The sequence below is a fragment of the Epinephelus moara genome, chromosome 14, assembly GCF_006386435.1.
Source record: "Epinephelus moara isolate mb chromosome 14, YSFRI_EMoa_1.0, whole genome shotgun sequence".
Classification (NCBI taxonomy): domain Eukaryota; kingdom Metazoa; phylum Chordata; class Actinopteri; order Perciformes; family Serranidae; genus Epinephelus; species Epinephelus moara.
In genome coordinates, this window is record NC_065519.1 from 23,594,907 (window position 1) to 23,614,772 (window position 19,866).

The 19,866-nt window shown below is 42.5% G+C and overlaps 1 protein-coding gene across 1 annotated transcript in view; it reads right to left on the bottom strand.

Annotated features, from left to right (window-relative positions):
* Positions 1-19,866, bottom strand: part of LOC126400896 (ryanodine receptor 3-like) — a 158,647-nt gene that overhangs the window by 72,284 nt on the left and 66,497 nt on the right. Inside the window, exons 24-38 of the mRNA XM_050061888.1 lie at positions 16,703-16,806; positions 15,037-15,120; positions 13,505-13,664; positions 10,430-10,577; positions 9,882-10,084; positions 9,536-9,710; positions 9,013-9,221; positions 7,425-7,624; positions 7,099-7,165; positions 6,859-7,019; positions 6,602-6,767; positions 5,347-5,433; positions 4,551-4,777; positions 1,339-2,146; positions 760-960 (exon numbers count right to left, since the gene is read on the bottom strand). Coding sequence (XP_049917845.1) covers positions 760-960; positions 1,339-2,146; positions 4,551-4,777; positions 5,347-5,433; positions 6,602-6,767; positions 6,859-7,019; positions 7,099-7,165; positions 7,425-7,624; positions 9,013-9,221; positions 9,536-9,710; positions 9,882-10,084; positions 10,430-10,577; positions 13,505-13,664; positions 15,037-15,120; positions 16,703-16,806 — 3,000 coding nt within the window. The remainder of the gene's footprint in view (positions 1-759; positions 961-1,338; positions 2,147-4,550; positions 4,778-5,346; positions 5,434-6,601; positions 6,768-6,858; positions 7,020-7,098; positions 7,166-7,424; positions 7,625-9,012; positions 9,222-9,535; positions 9,711-9,881; positions 10,085-10,429; positions 10,578-13,504; positions 13,665-15,036; positions 15,121-16,702; positions 16,807-19,866) is intronic.

The following is a 19,866-nucleotide window of genomic DNA, read 5'->3' on the forward strand; positions in this document are numbered from 1 at the left end:
TTCAGGGTTTAATTTTGGTTTTGGAACAACTGTTAATACACGACGTGGCCCAGGCACAACATTTAGCTCCAAATCCACAAAACCAGCCTGAAAATGAAGAAAATCTGAAACGACTGCATCAGAGTCAATGGAGCACAGCTGTATTGTTGTTGGACCCTGGTCTAAACTGGCCTGATGCTACGTTATGATTAGCCAGTCTATGGGGCGGGACATAGCGAAGGATCAATTAGGTAGTAATCTCTATAAACAGGTATCTGTATGTATGTATGTAGAATCTGTAGGCAACAGATCAAGGTTTTGGTATCGGAAGTTTGTAGTCTGAGTTGTACTGATTGATCACGTTCGTGTCGCAGGTAAACAGTCTGTGTGGAGAGCAAAAGAGATGGGATGCATTGGCCGAAATGCAATCTTAGAACCTGGCGGCTATTGTCAAAGACAAAGAAGCTTTGATTTAGCTGGGGGGGGTTTTGTTTGTTTGTTTTGTTTTTTTTATTTATCTGCAATCATATACAGATGTTTTTTTAAAAAGATTAGCCAAAATGCCTGGCACATAGAAGAGTGAGTCTTGGCCCCCAAAATATTGGCCATTGCCCCCAGAGGCTTATCCTCATCAGACTGATACCCAATGAGTTCGGAGACTGATTAAGTGGTGACCTGAACCTACACCCTGAACTGGTTTGTAAGTACGATTACCTCAGTGTTTCTAACCACCTTTACCTCCCACCCAGCAGCCTTAAGTCACCTATGACCTCATCTCACCTGCTCTTGAGGGGGCGATCTAAACTCTTTGGTCTTCTTTGCTGTGACAGCAGCCGACATGTTGAGGGCCAGCATCAGCTCATTGTAGCGGAACTTCTGGTTGTACTGCAGCTTGGAGACGAAGCTGTCGGAGAAAGACACGATGGCCTCGATTCTGTGCTTCAACTCGCAGTCGCAGAAATAGTGAAGCAGCTCGCACATCTGGGGAACAGACAGGGGGAGGAGACAGACAACAAATACCGTTGCATCACTGTTGCGCACCTCGATGCAGCTGGTACGAGCAAGTCTATTAGGAATACATACAAACAGCCATATGGCTTCACATCATTCCACTTATTAAAGAAACATTTAAGAGATCATTTGTTCAATATGAGACAGAGCCATTTCATATCTGACTGACTCCTGAATGGGTCTATTACAGTGATAGAGCATGGGACTGAGAGCACAGCTGTGTTCGCTTTGGGAATCGACACTTGTAGATGGAGATGTTAATTGATTACACATGTTGTGGTGATTTGCGTCAGTGGTTTACACTGAGGTTTAACACATATACGATGATGATGCCATATCTGTTCATACCTGTCGTTTGACGGGCTCAGGCAGCCTCTTCTCCAGCAGTCCTTTCAGTGGCTGTTTAGCCTCTTTGGCTGCCTCCTCTTCTCCAGCTTCCACCGCCTTCTCCTCAGCTCCTGTGAGCCCTTCTTTGTCTGTGGCCCCTGAGGACCCCTCATCACGTGCCTCTCTGAAAACATTGGGGTCGATGAGCAATAAGATCTTATGGACATCCTCGCTACCTAGTACACCCATAGTCAGCAAGGTGCTGATAAGTTTCAAGATTGGCACAAACTGGTACTCCACGCCTCCTCCTACGGGATCTCGGATATGGGGGCCTCCACCCTGAACGGCCTCAGTCAGCATTGAAATTGCTTTCTCTTTCAATGCGTCCAGTGGGATCTGGGGACTATAGAAATGCTGCTCCCGTTTGGTGCTGATGAAACAGGGTGGAGCAAAGTTGAGGCGGGGTTTGAGCGAGGTACTAAGCCCCACCCCTGGCGGGAGGTGCTTTTTTGACGCGTCGGAGAAGAGACGAATGGAGCGCGTCTCAGCCGTGACAGGAATGATGAACTCGTCTTTCATCATGAGCCGCGCCTCTTTTGCTGTCTCCAGGTGCGTGCTGATCAGGACGTTGTAGAAGCCCTCGCGTAACATGCCCGACAGGTACTGATTGTCGATGGTGTATAAGAGCTGGGATTGGTCCAGGTGGCTGCAGAGGGCGTGAGCCACACGGGTGTTGCCCAGAGCGCAGAGGGCACAGTAGAGCTTCAGGGTGTGGTAGTGGAACTTCCTCATGTCCTCCTGCTCAGACAGCTCCATGATGTCCACACACCTTTAAAAAGAAGGGAGAAAAGATCAGCAAAATACATCCTGATGTTCTGTTTCAGGCTATTTAGAGGACAGACAGGTGTTATTTACCACACAAGACCCCAAAATAAAAGTGGACAAATGTTCCCTCTCTGTGGAGTATACCTCATGTATGCAAATTCACACAAATAGAACTAGAGAAGTTCACACGGTTGAATGCAGATCTGCCTCTGTCACTCAAACTGTATTTGTTATCTTGTTTGCTGATGATACTGGTGTTTCTGTCTCACAAAAGTTCTGAATTTCTGTTAAAGTTAATTAACACAGAGATGTGCTAGGTTGCAAATTGGTAAGCGTATAAGCTGTCTCTTCATATAAAGACAACTAATTTTATATTTTTTTGCAGCTAAAAACAAGAATTACTGCAGAGACAAGGCAGAGATAAATACAGATGGTGTACCCGTCACTTAACTCTCTAGCACCCATCTTTTAGGTGTTTCTTGAGGTAGGCTTAGTTAGAAGCAGCATATTGGCTTCTTCTCAACATATATTGGGATTATTTGCAAGGTGGATGCCATGACAAACCCAAAAAGTTTTCTTATGCTTTATTATAGCTTAATATATCCATATCTTTCCTATTACAGTATTGTAAAGGTCAACAATTTTGTCACCCCCATCTGGCCACATTTTCTTCTGCAGAAATGGTTTGTTAGAGTTGCTACATTTTCTAGTTTTATACAGCCATCTGCCTCACTGTTTCATGGACTATAAAGCCCATCTGCAAGATTGAAAACTTACCTATAGTTTCTGGAAATATTTTCACTTCAACTCAGATCTTCACTCTTATCAGACCAGAGAACTCAGTAACCTTCACATTTCCCCTGTTAAAACCCACCTAAGTCAATAGCCAACGACCTATGGTTATACTTATGATTAATTAGCTGTCAGTACTTGAAAAAAAATCTAAAAAGTATTTTTTAAGATAATCCTTGAACTGGCATTAAGGTTATGTACAGTCTTTATTTCCTGTGAGTTACTTACTTTGTTCTATTTATAATAATTTAGGTTCATATTACTTTTCTTATTGGTATTTAACTTTTTTAAGTAACGACTTTATAACATATTTAAAATTGTTTCCAGTTTAAGTTTGTTTTATTGATTATAAAATGTTATAATCAAAACTAAGTGAGACCCACTTTAGCCTTGCAGAGGCACAAGGGAGGCCAAAAGTCTCCCTTGTGCCTCTGTTAATAATCTGCCCAATTCAATTGTAGTTATAAAGCCCAACATCACAAATCACAATTTGTGCCAGAGGGTTTTGCAGCATATGACACCCATCGGTCCTTGGACTCTCAGAGGAGGTAAGGAAAAATTCTCCCAAAAGAACCTTTAACAGCAGAAAGAATTGTGAAACCACAGATAGAGCAAATGAGGAGGAATCCCTCTTCCAAGACAGAAAGACGTGCAATAGATGTCACGTGTACAGTGTAAAGTTACAGTAATCCATATGTTGGATATGTCTGTATTGGTAATGTTCTTTTTTATGTGCTATTAAAGAAATCAAATCAGCTCTCCGTCAGGTGTGTCTGGGAGAATATGGGTGAGGAGGGGAAATGCAGGGCAGGCTTTGTGTCCAGTGTGTGTGCCTGACAGTAGTGGAATTATCAAAGTGTTTTTGTATGGTAAAGTCTCAGTGTTCTTTTAGATGCACAGAATACTGTGATGGTATTGTAACCAAGCATACTGGGTTTATCTAGCTGTATAAACTTAATAAGGAAACAATAAACAGGATGATAACTCCAAACTTCTCAATCTAAACAATGCTATTTTTTCAACTGAATCTCAATTAATTGTCCCTCCAGGCTCCTTTACAGTTAAGATGGCAGCAAAGATTATAAAAACTTCTTTTTTTTTCATCTCTTATTGTGCCTAAATTTAGTGGATAATAACATATCAGATATGGAATTAATCTGCAGAACTGAGACCAAAATGAAACCAAACTTTTTATGGGTGTCAGTTTTTGAGCCACGTCAAAGGCTAAAACGTGGCCTGCTACAGACCAGTTAAAGCTTTTTCAGCCTAGCTAACTGATGGAAATGCCTTTTGCTCCATGATTTTGTTGATTACTTGCAACCTCCACAAGCTGGTTAAGAAAAGTAAGGAGTCAGCAGTTAGTGACAGTTTAAAACAGTCAATGAAATCGTTTTTAAAAAAATTATGAACCACTGAAACCATGAGAGGTCCTTGAGCATACAGTCATGAATGTGCAGGAAAATGTTAGGCTGATTGGTCTAGTAGTATGGGAGATTAGTTTCGGACAAACATATGCACACACACACGCGACAGAACGTATGATACCCTTTAGGCTTAGACCTGGCAGAGATAATGAACACATGTGTCATATAGGCAGAATAAGCCATGTACTGCACCTGTTCTCCTCAGGTATATGTACGGCCAACATCTGCAGGGGCTCCATACACTGGACCACCCATCCATGCCTCTCACTGACCCTTGCTGTTTCCACCTTGAGGAAGGTGTTGGGCATGCGGCTCCACAGCACTGCGTTGATGGTCTGGACATCCAGACGGGGCGGACACTGAGGCACCGGGTTCTTATGTTCACTCTTAAAGATGGCAGATGACAGAGGCATGGCGTTCTGGAGAGGGCAAACAAACATGGAAGGAGTGATTACAGGAAAAACAAGCAGTTAAAAGGCTTTGTACGCCCTTTTGCCACCCTGATTCCCACACTCTCACTTTTGGCTTCAGTTTAAAAAAGAACAGACACTAATTTTGAAATGCGTGAACAAATGACGCTGTCATTTTTCTAAAGAAGCCACAATCTGTGAGTTATTTGTCATGTTTATTGTGTCAGTGCCACCTTTCTTGCTTAGTCACGCAATCATCTCTTTTATTTTCCTCCAAACAACTGACACAGGTACCCTTCCTGTTTGTGAAGCTCTCAGTATCTTTGATGCAGACATAAGCGTGCTATAATATTATCCTAGTGGACCTAGCTGGAGGGAGGGAAGCTGCATAATCCTGTGTGGGGGTTGCATCTCTGAAGACAGTGTGAGGTAGAATAAGGTGCTGCGGGAAAGGTTAAAATGAAAGGAGCATACTGTGAGCAGTAAAAATTGCATTTCCTCCATCAACACTGTGTGCTTCTTTCTTGTACATTGTTATGGCAGACATCATACACGAAACAACAATCAGGGGACTCCACCTTTATTTTAGCCAGCTCGAACTGGAAGAGGTTAGGGCTGGTGGGTCGTACGAACACAGCAGGGAAAAGCTTGGTGTTTGGTTCCACCTGGAGCGGAGAGAAAACAGCAGCGAGTTAGAAACGGGTCTAAACAGAAAGTACACATCAAACGCTTGAGAGGCAGCGAGAGAGCCTGACTTGCAGAAAGCAGCTTAATGATGCATCATCAAACTTCACTGCTTAGTATGTGTACGCATGATCATTGGTGAGAGCGGCGGTCGGCAGGATGACTCAGTGCCGGGTGAAGCCGCACGGAGTTTCAGTGAGGGGGAACATAAGAAGATTATACCCTTTCGAAAGGTTCTTTAAGATTTAGCTCTCACAGTACATCTGAGCAGGCGAGTTCTGAGTCTGAAATTCAACAATACAAACGTCACCGCTCTGATAGGAGAATATGCAAAGATGAGTTAATCTCAAATTCAACAGGAAAAGTGCAGACTGAGAGAGAGATGAATATATGGACAGTTTGACAGGAAGTGATTGAGACTTATTGGTGGATCGACACTTTAATGAATAAATGAGTGGACAGGCACAATCACATGAAGCTTAAAGGTATACCATACGGGATTTTCCTAGAAAACAATATATAGACTCAAATAATCCCTCTCAGACATGATTTATGACCCATTAGAATTATTTTACTCCTATTTTGGTGTGTTTGGGATGTTCTTTGGTGTTTAGCCCCCAGCCAATAACTTGCAGGTTAGGTCAGGACTTTATAAAAAGGTAGCCAGACCATAAGCAGCACACATCCAACAGAAAGGGGTGAAAACTGCGGACACAGCGCCTTAAAAGTGCAAATATAGCGAAGTGAAATGCCAAGTTGACAAAGCTCATTCCAAAACCAGAGTACATCTGGGGTTGGCTTTCAGTTTAACTTGCACTGGCAAGCACTGAAGGAGAGGATGGAGATGAAGAGCGACGCAGAGTTGGCCTGGTTTCTGGTGGACAGGTAGGTGCCGGCGGTTAGCTCCGTTAGCTTGCTAAAGTAGCAGCTTTTACATTACAACAAATGTAACAATCCTACAACAGCACAGCAGCGTGCAGTGCACGTACAAGCAGTGTAGGGAGGAGGGGCCAAATTTGAAAGTTGGCTAACAATACGTCTTATCTTTATCTTTATCATCATTATCATACGCTGTATCTCCTTTTTAAAACACAGCAGGACTCTAGCTTGGCTTATTCCTTTAGGTTTCACAACCCGTGTATTTAGTACCTGGTAGGATGTGGATATCTCCTTGCCATTGACAGTGAATGTCACCATGCCAGTTGCCAGGTCTATGAGACAGCCGATCTCCAGGTCCACATTGCTGCGACTCGAGGCGTGAGCAGTGTTGGTCACATCACCACCCCACACCATGTAGCAGTTACTCCTCTTCACACTATTAGAGCACAAATATCAGTCAAGTGTTTAAAATAAAGAACCTTAAACAGTTGCTAAAGGAAGTGGGTTTACCTAAAAAGCCGTCTCACCTCTCATGAACTCGTCCCCGCTCGTCACCCAGGGTTACAGTGACCGATCGGTTTTTACTGAGGTTGAAGTTGTTGCTATGGTAATGGTAGTCAGGGGTGACCCATCCAACCCACACACCGGTAGGGTCCTGACCGGCGAAGACCCTCACTGAGTGGTAGTACTGTAACGACAAATGAAAGAGTAAGCCAACGCTGTCGCTGTTGAGACCAAATGGTAGGAAAAAAATTATTATTAAATACCGCAGTGATGCTGCTGTAGTCCACTCGTCGACTCTCATCACTGTGCCGCACAGATCTCAATGGATATCTGTGGGAAACCAGATTCAGCAGGTGATTACTGAGTGCAAACAGGCTGACGGATATTTTAGCTCCGTCTGATAAAACAAACATCTTTAGCCACATCAGCACTACTTCAGATATTTGCATACTACCTGACACTGATCTATGGTGCACTTGATGTCATGATTGTCAATAATGTAAAAGTGGATCAGCAAATATACACATTACGGATGATGCACTGGAAGGAGTTGTTTGCAGTATGGGATAAATTCATGATGCTTGAGTACCTGTGTTTGACTTTAAGCGTGTCTTCCTCGTGGACTCCGTTCATGTCTACAACAGGATTGATTTTGAAGAAGGAGTGGAACTCTACAGGCATGCTGAGACGACAGAACACCATATCAGCGTTGCTGTTCTGGGTGCCAAACGTCTTGTGGGTGACTTTAAGACATGGGGGGCTGTCGACGGTGCCGTCAATCCTGGTTACCTGCAAACAGGAAGAAAGTCTTTGCATCTAACTGTGAACCATGAAATCTCTGCCTGTCCGTCTCTTCTTCGCACATCTCAAGAGCCGTTCATCAGATTTACTTCACACTTGGCAGGTGCATTCCCGGGGAACCAAGGACGTGCAGTGTCGAATTTGGTGCAATTTGGACAAGTGACACGTTCAATATGAATAAACTTTGAGTAAACAAGCAAACAAGGCTATGTGAAGCAGCAGGGGTGGGGCTTCGGGGCTATCCAGACTTTATTTTTACTGCTGGATGCTGGATAAACAAATATTACAACTGAACTCTTCACTTCCCTGGAGTCAATGAGCAAACAGCCTACAGTGACAGCACCACTCTACTATTGCAACTTGAATTGTGTAAGTTTGTCATTCTAATTAATAACACTAACAATATTAATGCCGGCAAAATACCTCAGCTAATTAAATCCATGCTCTAGACTAGTTTTAGAGAATAATACCTCTGCTACTGCAAATTTTCATTGGTGTTTTTGACCACGGGTAGCCCTGACTTGAGTGCGTGTTTCAGGGACGGATTTAGTGACTTGGGGGCCCCAGGCAAACACCATCTTGCTTTACTTTTCATCCATCCATTTTCAACTGTTTATCCAAAGCCAGGTTGCGGGGGCAGCAGGCCAAGCAAAACATTCCAGATGTCCCTCTCCCCAGCAACACTTTCCAGCTCCTCCTGGGGGACCCCAAGGCGTTCCCAGGCCGGACAAGATATGTAATGCCTCCAGCGCGTCCTGGGTCTGCCCTGTGGCTTCCTACCAGTGGGACGTGCCTGGACACCTTCAACAGAAAGCGCCCGGGAGGCATCCTGATCAGATGCGCAAACCACCTCAACTGACCCCTTTAAGACGCAAAGGAGCAGCGGCTCTACTCCAAGCTCCCTCCGGATGTCCAAGCTCCTTACCCTATCTTTAAGGATGAGCCCAGCCACCCTTCTGAAGAAACTCATTTCTGCCGCTTGTATCCACAACCTCATTCTTTCGGTCATTACCCAGAGCTCATGACCATAGGTGAGGGTTGGGATGTAGATGGACCAGTAAACTGAAAGCTTTGCCTTTCGGCTCTGCTCTCTCTTCACCACAATGGTCCAGCACAGTGCCCGCATCACTGCAGATGCTGCACCAAACTTTACTTTTAACCCTTTCTCTAATGTTGGTTGGCAGTGGTAGAAGAAGTCCTTCAAATGTTTCATGGTATGAGTGGTTCTTAAGAAAACTGCAAGCAGCAACACCACAGGTCAAGCAATCGGCCCGTTCCCAACAGGCATCTTTTGAACGGGCACTGCACTACTTCATCTAATGATAAAGTGTCAAATTTTAGCAACAAATACAGTATATCACAGCTTGTGTTCTTACCGCAATGTGATTGTGGTCCTTCGGCACATTGACAAATGTTGGCAGACGCTTGCTGAACCACATGGTGACCTCTCGGTTCATGTTCACAGCAAAGGGTTCGAACCCCTCCTGAAGGCCGCACATGGTGTAGTACTTGAAGGTGCTGGCGTCTTTCCCCAGATTCATACGGCCCACCTGGGACAGACCGAGACTACACACCGGAATAAACCCTGAAGGACAGCCAGAGGAAGCAAAGGAGGGAGAGGTAAAGAGAAGAGAATAAATAGCCTCTAAGAACACACACAGCAGGAGGGGAGGGAAAATCAATCCAACTTTTGCAAAAAGGCAATTTACAAGTGTCACATTAAATAAGGGTGACTTCATTACAGGGAGCCACTTATTTTTCACTTACATCCCCAGCATGGTCATTCTAGGTTAAAGCTCCCTGCTCTGCATGTGAAGGCTTTGTTAAAAGATGAGTGACATGCCCCGACCTTAAATGACTGGCTCTGCTACACACACATCACATGTAAAACGTTCTCACCGTCCTCAGTTTCAAAGTCAGTGAAGCAGAGTTCAGAGCCCTTGGTGGTGATGAGGATCTCTCCGTTGAGGGTGAAGATCATGGACTTGTCCTCCATGTTGATCATACAGCCCACCACGTCACCAGCATGCCAGCACCGCCCGAACAAACGGCTGCCCATGTTCAGACAGTGACCCTGTGTACAGCATGTGTACAAACATAAGGGAAAACACTCAGGAGCAGACTATAGAATATATATTACAAATAAATGCCCATCTCAAGTCATTAATTCTCAATTTTAGTCTTTCCTGAAATTAGTTATGAAATTGACTATTAATACAAAGGATTATTTGGGTTGACAGTTTACCCTGTATCCATCGAAGACGAAAGCGAGCTCATCCGTGCCAAGTTCCACATCTGGCTTACATCCAGGTCTGGCCCAGCCCACTCTCATGTCTCCTCCCGTCACAGCCTCAAATTCAAAGTACCACTTCCCGGTCTTCACTGCGTAGGTCCTCTCCACTCTAAAGAAGCGGATCTTGTCGATGCTGAGCCGCTCAACCACTTGTCCTGCCGGGTGTAAGGGAGGACAGCCACAGTGTCAGGCTGTGGATTGCTGCTTCAAAATCCATCAAAAGCCCCTCAAACAAATATGGAAATTGATAATGGTACCATTAATTGCGACAGCCTAACATTGGGTGAGATTATAGGCAATCATTTCACACCCCTATTTTCTTTCAGTGTGGACTGAAAGGGAGTGGGAGGCAGGATCCTTTATCTAGACTGGAAAATTAAGTCACACTTGTCAGGACATAACATTTTCCCTCCATTCTCTGTAACGAGCTTTTTATCACGTACTGTATAATTTGAACGCCTGTGAGTTTAGATAGGCGTACGTCCACGAGTCAGACTCACCACCTTCCTGATCCGAAGGCTCGATGTTGTATCCGTAGCCAATCAGAGTGCGGATGGCCTCCCGCAGGCTGTCCCTGTTCGACTTCTTGGTGCGCTCATCCAGCAGAACATAGGGAACCAGGCGAGGGTTGCGCTTACTCTTCAGATCCTGCAGAGAGGAAAGGCAGTCAGAGGCAATTTCATGCAGGAAAAAACACTCCCAACTATTCCAGCTATCTCATCAATTCAACTGTGGGCCAGCTCTCCACTGTTTGTTACAACTGTGCTGTCAGTCCCTGTAATTAAGAAGTTAATTGTCCATTATTGCCATTGTGCTTGCTGCTGCTGCTGCCCATCACATCCTCTATCTTTCCTGTGTCATTCCCCATTGCAGTTCTCCCACTGGGGGTCAAGGCGCAACCGCGGAAGTATCGCATTAAAACTACTTAAGCAGATTTGTGGAGCTTAATTTGAAATCTTGTGCTGGTTATACAGATCACAGGCTGTTTTGTTTGGTCTGGCATAACAGCCTTTCCTGATATCACTAAAGGGCTTAACTCAAAATCTTGGGAGTGCTGGTCAGCTAGCCGCTTTCATGTTATCAGCTACGACCTCTGAGCCACAAACTGTTACTGGTGCTGTTAACTTTGTATCTGACATGAAATCCTGCATCCGCCCCCTGGCCACCAATGTCAAACCCCTGCAATCTTTAACCAGAATCGGAACTTTGACCCTTGTACCAACATGCTTCTTCCAACTCTGCAACATCACCAGATTAAATCAACGTTATTAACAAGAGATCTAGAAGTAAAAATCCACACCCTCATCTTTTCACACCAAGACTCTTGCAATGCTCTTTTCTCTTGTCTCAGTCACGCAGCCAGGCTGTTAACTAAATCCATCTGTAGATTTCACATCACACCAATCCCTTCATTGGCTCCCTGTAAAGTACAAAATAGACTTCAGGATACTGGCTCTGCATGGTCTTCCCCCTTCATATATCTCCGAACTCTTACTGTAAGAGTGACTTGAGCATGTATGTATACTGAGTAAAAATTTCTGTGTTGATATGACATACCATATAGGTTCTGATGATCAGTTTCTGTATATTTTGAATAGTGTAAGGTATTGGACTATACTAAAGTCATGTTTATATTTACTTCACTTATGTGTTAGTGTGGGACCTCCCTAGTCTAGTGGTCCATGCGGAAGGTCCAGGAATCCTGCTGGGGTCGACGTCAGCAAAGGCATGCGGTCGCAAGAGGTTCCCACCGCTGAATCAAAACAGGATTAGATTCCTTAAGGAGACTTCAGGATAAGAGAGTAACACTGGAATCTCTGCGAAGTCTCCAACGAGGCCGCGTCTGAAGCCCATTGTAGACGGGAGGTTCCAGACATAAAAGCGGATTCATTCATGTGTTAGAATACAGGCACAAGTTTTTATGCCACGTGTGGTGCCATAAGGCAGTTTAGTGCGCACGACAAAAGGAGATCTTGCCTGAAAGACGAGGTGAAGTTTTTCTTGATTTGGATTGTATACATTTTATTTTTTTTAAGTATAATGACCGGAATATGATGAGGATATATAGAAATAGGACATTGAGTCTTTTTGTTTTTCAGTTCTTTGGATCCTCAATAAACCTCGTAAACTTTTTCCCTGCCTCATGTGAGTACTGTGGATCTCCAGAAAAGGAGCAGAAACATGAGTCAAAACTGAGACACTTCACAAACTAGGTGGCCTGGGAACTGTTGTATGTTTAAACGGCCACTTTACTTACGTCCCTATACCACCTTTGGGCCACTGAGATCATCCAACCAAGGTCTCTTATTTATACCCAACTCCTTTCACAAATCCAAGGGCGATTGCGCTTTGCTGTTAGGATTCTGCCCCTGTGGTGCTGTCTCCCCCGCTCTGTCAGATCTGCTGAATCTGTATGCTGCTTAAAAAAAATTCTTAGAAACCATCTCTACCAACTTGCCTACCCTGTATAGGTGCTGTAATTAATTTGTGTTATCTATATTTGTATGTCCTTTGTGTTTATGCCATATGTCTTACTTTTCTGCATCTATATCCTGTGAAGCACTTTGCAACGTTGTTTTAAAAGCTGCTTCATGAATAAAATCAGAGTAAACATCTGCTTTCAAGATAGATGCCGAGGTTTGTAACTGTGCAAGCAAACACGTAGGTGTAACCTTGGCTGCTTGTTTAATTTGCAAACAAATTGGAAAAATGGCCATTTACCTTTAACATTAAGTTTCTTTTAAGCTGAACATTTGCTGCTTATTCTGAATTGATGGAAACTCTTCACACCTCTTCACTTCTCTCTATCCAGACTCTTACTCAAGTCCAGGGGCCAGCATTCAAACAGAAAGCCACTTTTTCCACAGTATTAGCAAAACAGGGCAAAATGAATAAGCATTCATTTATTTAATGTGGGAAGAATTATTACACCTAGTAATATTTTACAAAATGCATCAAATAATTTCTCAATAAATGTTGTAAATTATGGTTTTTAAATGAAAAGCTTTTTTTTTTTTACTAAAACCAGCCACCCTGTGACCACAGAAACAAGACTAATTTCATATTGTACTGAAATAAATACTTTCCACTGGGATGACACATCACATCATGGCAGAAAATAGCAGTGGGAAATGAATGATTTCAGGAGAGTGTGTTTTATCCAATTTCATGGCACGCTACCAAAATACACCAAAACCCGATTAACAAGAGCTAGCAGTCGGTGTGTTCAGTTTTCGCTCATCAGATGAGAAGAGGCGTGCTGTATCGAGTGTGTTCTGCACAATATGTTCTGTGTCTTGTTGCTCTTTACTGCAGAACATCTTGCTGTGTATTGAATGATGACATATAGCTGGGAAATGTCAGACTAACAAAGCGTCTGTGCACAGGTAAGGTAGAGACTGTATGGGAGGTAGATTAATGAAGCATGAAGGAGAAACTGAGCACATAAAAAATACAGAAGCAAAGCTGGACACAGAGGAGAGAAGACAAACATGCCTCCTTTTCTTTACTTTTTTTCATTAAAATAATAGCTTGTTTTGGTCACAGCATACTGTGTATGAATCCATGCAGTGTACCTGCTGAATGCCATAGGTCCATCCCTGTTTGATGCGGTCCTTGGCCCACACGTTGTGAGCATTCTCTGCCAGTTTGTCCACCAGCAGCTCCTGACCTGGAGTCAGTTTGATGTCAGACAGGTCCAGAGGAGACGGCTTATAACCATTGGACATCATGTAGCTGGAGGAAAAAAGATGATGAAAAAAGTTATGAAAGTAATAAAGCGTAAATCCACCAGGAACGGGTTACCCACATGTATAGCCAGATATAAATCTTCATGGCAGCACATACAATATTAACACTGAATATTTTTTTTCTAGGTTTACACACCTTCTGATTTACCATTCACCTTCATCAAATGATGATTAAAGTAAAATTCATCCTCACCAACTACTATCTCTTTTCAATTATTGGCCCCATCACAAACAGCAACTACCATGTTAGTATTATTAGATCTGGATACCAGACCCCAACATGGTACCTATTCAATTGAATGAGAATTGCTTGCTTAGCGCATATGCCAAAAAAGTTTCTTGCTTCCAGGTTTACTTCCGTGGTATGTAGCCCACTGAATGTGCGCAGTAGTGTTTCTCCCACCGGCCCCACACAGCTTATAAACTTAACATTGTGATAACGTCACAGATTTTTAAATTGCTTTTCTCAATCAAGGAAAGTTTTTTAGAAATATAAAACGTCCATGGATCAAAAACTGATGGACCTTGTTTGCAGTTCCTGACAACAGTTTAACAGAAGTTTCTTTTGATAAATTACGACTCAAGCAAAAATTTTGTTCATGGACGAGGTAATGTATAACAGTCTTATTCACATTTCATTACGTTATGTCATTTAATTCTAATGAAATAGCCGCAAGTATTTGTTAGCTAATGTAACGCTAACTTGCTAACTTATCACTGGCATTAGATGAGTCGACTACCCATACAGCTACTGTAGCTAAGGTTATGTGTCAAGTTCAGTCATGGGGTAGTCCAGTGCTGTTATCCCTATAGTCCTCATCATCATGATCGACATTCTAATAATTAAATTCATGAGTGTGTTGAACGATGTTGTAACGTTAGCTTGATGGCTGGCATGAGTCGCTCATAGTGGCTAATAAGCTGGACCAATACTGAAATATCATATCAATAAATTAGCTCTATACTAGATTACTGTCACTGAAGGGCATTAAATTTGTAAAAAAAAAAAAAAATTGCTGTGTGGCAGAAAAATGCTTTATTAATTCTGTGACACTGTGATTTACAATGATCATCAGGTGTTTCCTGTTTCTCCAGAAGTTAAAGCAACTAAAGGGGGTAAAGAGGACATGACGCCATTGACAGGCGACCAATGAAAGGCTGCTACCTTAAATAAAGTTACAGATTTCTCTGGGTATGAACACTGTTGCAAACATTTGGGATAATGTAAGTACAGCTAACAAAATTTATCACATATGTGTAGTTGTTTTTAGACATTTTAATGTGGGAGTGTTAAACATTATACCTTTACATACGACGTGTGTTCTGATGGACTTGTAAATGCGAGCATGCACACTTACTTCTTAGGGAGTTTAATCTTTTTGAGGGAGCCCTCAGCATTTGGATTGACCTGAACTACACGGCAGCCCAGTGCCAGCAGGGTCCTGTGGAGGACGAACAGCAGAAAGTGAGTGAACGAATGAAGCTGCAGATGGTGTTTAATCCACAGCGTGACATTTTGAATTGACAGTGCATGTAGATTTAACAGTTACGATGGAGGGGCTGGGAGTGTTCAAATGAAGCAGTGATGGGTTAAATTGTGCATGTCCTAATCTGTCAGGAGAAAAAGGCCAAAGAATACCCAGAGGAGCGCACTGAGTGTGAAGAGCTTTTGACAAATTTTCTTCACACCTTGTGAGAGGACAAAGTGACAGTAAAAATGAGTTCCATGTCACTCAGAAACTCATCGGTGTCACCGAGATGCGCCATAGATCAAGATTAATAACAGCAAACCCTCAATGTTCTCCTGTATCATTTAAAGAGCATTTATGTAAAGCACTTGTAATAAGTCTCAGTGGGACCTTCATGAGCGGAAACAAGTGTTGTGCAGAGTGCTGACAAGTGGAAAAAGGACCGACAAGACTTGTTTGGTTGAGCGGCGCAGGAAATGGAAATTTCCTAACCCTCAAGTGACAGCCAGTCTCATTCCCAGAGCATCAAATCCCGCCGCTTTGTCACAGTCTTTGGCATGTGATATTAATGCCAAAAGTCTGTTGTTTGTTTCCACCGAACACTTTCGGTATGGTACCCTTGGAACCAAAAGTAACCCTTCAGACATGGTACCTAGACCCTAGCGTTTCCACCACAAACAGATCTGTGTGCTAGGTACCCCAACAGAGGGGGGACCAAAAATGGGAACGGTACAGAATAGCTTCATTGGTACCATCCACAACTTTTCACAGTGGAAACGGAAAAAAGCGTACCTAACTGACCTGAACTGTACTGCTCGGTGGAAAGGGCTTATAAGACACTCTTTAGCATCTTTCTGACACACACTGGGCTTTCAACTAACTCCAGTGTAAACCCATCCACAGCAATACTTGACACTGAGGGCATCTGATGTGGTATTAATATCGAAACAGTCCTCGTTTTGAGGTGAATGGGTCAAACATAATTGGACTTATGTCCAGGAGACCACACATGGTGTCCCATGTGAAACCAACAGTCAATGGTTTTTTATCGTAACATTACACAATTAACGTATGGTTGTTGCGCACTGTCACTCACATGATGTCACATTACATTAATAAACAAACTAATTTTAACCCAAAATATGACCCTAACTGCAACTGTTTCACAACCTCAACCACGTGTCACATAGATACACTTGAGTGTGCCCTATGTGTCACTATGAGACGCAGAGGGGCATAACAAAGCTTCCGTATTTGACAACCTGGGTATGAGGACAAGCTACAAGCGAGGGTCATACCTGACCACAGGCATATGTGCATTTATTGTTGTCTTACAGATACTTTCTTCTCATCCTTGCCCTCATGTATGTGATGCTCCTCGTTAATGCTCATAAACAGCTGTCTAAAACAAACTAAAAAAGAATCAGATCTTCATATTTTTTTGTTTGTAATGAATCTGTCTGTTTCTCGCTGTCATCTGTCCCACACTCGCTTTCTTCTTCTCTTCAAAATCAAAAGTACCGTGGAGAAAATCAATCCTTAAAGCTCAACATACTTCAGAGTTTCTGTTGACATCTGCAGATTGTAGTTCTTTTCAGTTTCTGGCAGCTTGGAGAAATCCACGAGGCACGGGTGCTGCCGCTTATTATCGTCCCTTATCTGTGAGAAAAAGAACAGTCGCAGAAATCATATTCCAGCTTCCCTTTGTTGTCTGTAACTTTGGCCCACAGTCACTCTATTTGTATGTGCACCATGTGGGAAAGTTTACTAAATATATGCATATGAAATGCACAGCCTTGTAAGTCAGTGCCATTGTGAACCAACAAGGAGAGGAGAATGTGGTTTAAATACAGGGTGCTACTGGGTGCAGTGATAAGACAGTGTACTCTAGTGAACATGTTATGAAGGAGGAAGAGAGCATGTTTTCTTGGGGGAGATAGAAAGGTGTGCAACTGGAATACCAAGCGAGAGAGGTGTTATGCCTCTCTCGAGGCCAAATAATCCCTTTGGCAATGCTGCTCAGAGGAGGCGGCATGGCAATGGCGGATGTTTACCAAGAAAACATGCGGAGCTGCGTACAGATATGCAGCTGTGTGTGTGGGTCCAATGAACACCAGCCAGCTCTTTTGTGAATAGTACAAGAACTCTGTGGGAAATCTCTCCTCTGGCAGTTCTTCCTTTTACAGAATTACATTTGCGGAACGAAACAACACAAAAAAGGTATTTTTATGCAACTAAATAATGAGTGGCTCTTTGCTTATTGGCTCTGCTGAATGAGCTCCTGTGTAACCACATCCATAATTACAATACAGCTAATACTATTTGCACCATAGCCATCTTTCAGGGCTGCAGAACATATTGTTTCATTATCATTTTCGCGATGTCCTGCGCGATAAACACATCCTGAAACGACTGTGACTTTATATTCAGAGATTTTCTGAGTTAGTTGAAAGGGCGTCTCAGTAGAAAACTGCACCTTAAAATGTAACCATGTTTCTTATGTTTAAAAATTCTTTTATTCTTTAATTCACCAAGCAATTTGTTGTATTTTAGCAGTATACTGAAAGTAGCAGCAGCTGAAAGCATAACTTTTATATGCAAAGTTCAAGGTCATTAGATATCACATTCTTTCCTTGTATTGTGCTGTGCAGTGCACCCCCACTAGTTCTCACTATTTAACATATTTGTGCCCCTGAACTTGAAGGGAAACTTTGGTATTTTTCGAGCTGGACTCTACTGTCCCATGTTTTTGTGTCCATGCGATTACTAAAGACAACTATTTTTGACAGTGGTTCAGTATTGAGAGAGACCGCTGCAGCCACAGTGGCGAAACAGGCTGCATTGTAATCCCCACGGGTAATTGTGCATTGTCAGTTTACATGCACTAAATTAAAAGTTTGTTTTTCCTCTGAGAGACTCAGGTTGTTATTAGAAGGACCCTTTGGAGAAATGAAACATATTTTTTTTATCTTGCGTTGGTGCTTTTTGTTATCAAGCAAGGTGACTCACTGCAGGAAAAACAACAACACAAAAAGAGTTAGTACTACCTAAAATATTTTCAATGTCATGGCTGAATATTCAGCTGGGTTTGACAATGTGGGAAAGTGGATCAGTAAAACGTAAGAAAAATGTTTCATTTTTCTGTCGGGTCCTTTCCTCAATGTTGTCAGACATTTATAATACCAATCTGAGCCTGAGTGGCAAAAACAAGCACTTTCATTGGCTGTTAATTGATGGTGCACAATTGTCTGTAGGGATTACACTGCAGCAGGATGACAATGGAAACCCTATGGAGCCAGAGCAGGCCGAAAATACTAAGGGCAGCATTGTGAAGAGAGGCGGTGTGTTTCGCTCCTTGCTGCAAGGCCTCTTCTAGCTCTTGGTTGGTGCTGGACATCCGACAACCACCTTAGAACTGTCCACCCACCATGTCTGCAATTAAGTGTTGAAAAGGCTTATAACCTTATAACCTTATGTATTCTCTCTCAATACTGGACCAGTTTCAAAAACTGTTGCCCCCATTAGTCACTTAGACCCAAAAACACAAGAAAACAGGGTCCAGGTTCAAAAATACCAGCGTTTCCTTTTAAGTAAGATAAACTTCTTCAGTTCAGATGTTATTTCATTTCACACTCTCCAGATACCCTCATGCTAAATTGAAGGTTCTGTTGAGGTGCTGGGAAGGTTGAAGGCCTGTATAAATCTGATATACATTTGTATTATAGACATAAGAGCTGCGTTCCATATTGTTGTTTGTGTTGTCATCTGTTCCTTTAAGGGCAAAACGGGTCACTTAACGGGCATTATCCTTTAGCTAATGTACAATAAACCAAAAAAGTCATCGACGGAGACAAAAAGGACAAGCTGTTAATTTTTTTACCATATACATTGCAAGTTTAATGACATTAATAATTAAAGAACTTTGTGTTTTTGAACTGATCATATTAAAAATATATAGTAGGCGTTCTAGTACTGTGTTACAATATTAACAAACTTTGAAGGAATATTTGGATATTTTGGGAAATATACTTATTCACTACGTTGTCAAGAGAATCTGGAAGACAGTTAGCTTAACATAAAAAAATAAAAGCAGGCAGAAACAGCTCGCCAGACTCTCTCCCCCTGAAAAAAAGTCTCTTAAGCTTACTAATTGTATCTAGCTTGTTTAATTTGTACTCAAAGTATTTTGTTTTTTTAAATTTGAACAGAGCCAGGCGAGCTGTTTTCCCCTGCTTCAAGTCTTTATGGTAAGCTAAGATAAGCTAAGAGAGTACTATTGATCTTCTCATATAACTCTCAGCTCAAACACAAACAAGCATTTTACCCAAAATGTCAAACTATAAATGCGTCATAAAAGCGACCCCTGGGTTTACATTTGGATGACGGATTATGTCTTTAAAGAATCAATTGAACTTGTTTTAAACAAGGAAAAACTAAATGCAGACAATTAAAAAACGAGCTCTCCTCTTGGTTTATTGCTGCACAGGAACTGCCGAAGCACCCCGTTCTGCCCTTTGGGTGAGACAATACTTTGTAATTCATGACTTCTACTAAAACACAGACACAATGACTCCGCTACCTGAAAACAAACTTGGAATGAAGCATCTAAATGGATGGTATGAAAAGCATCGAACATGGGGAATGAGAATTTTCTTTTCCACTTACCCTCTTTTTGGTGTGAACCGCAAATTATAAAAGAGAAAGCAAGATGACGTACAG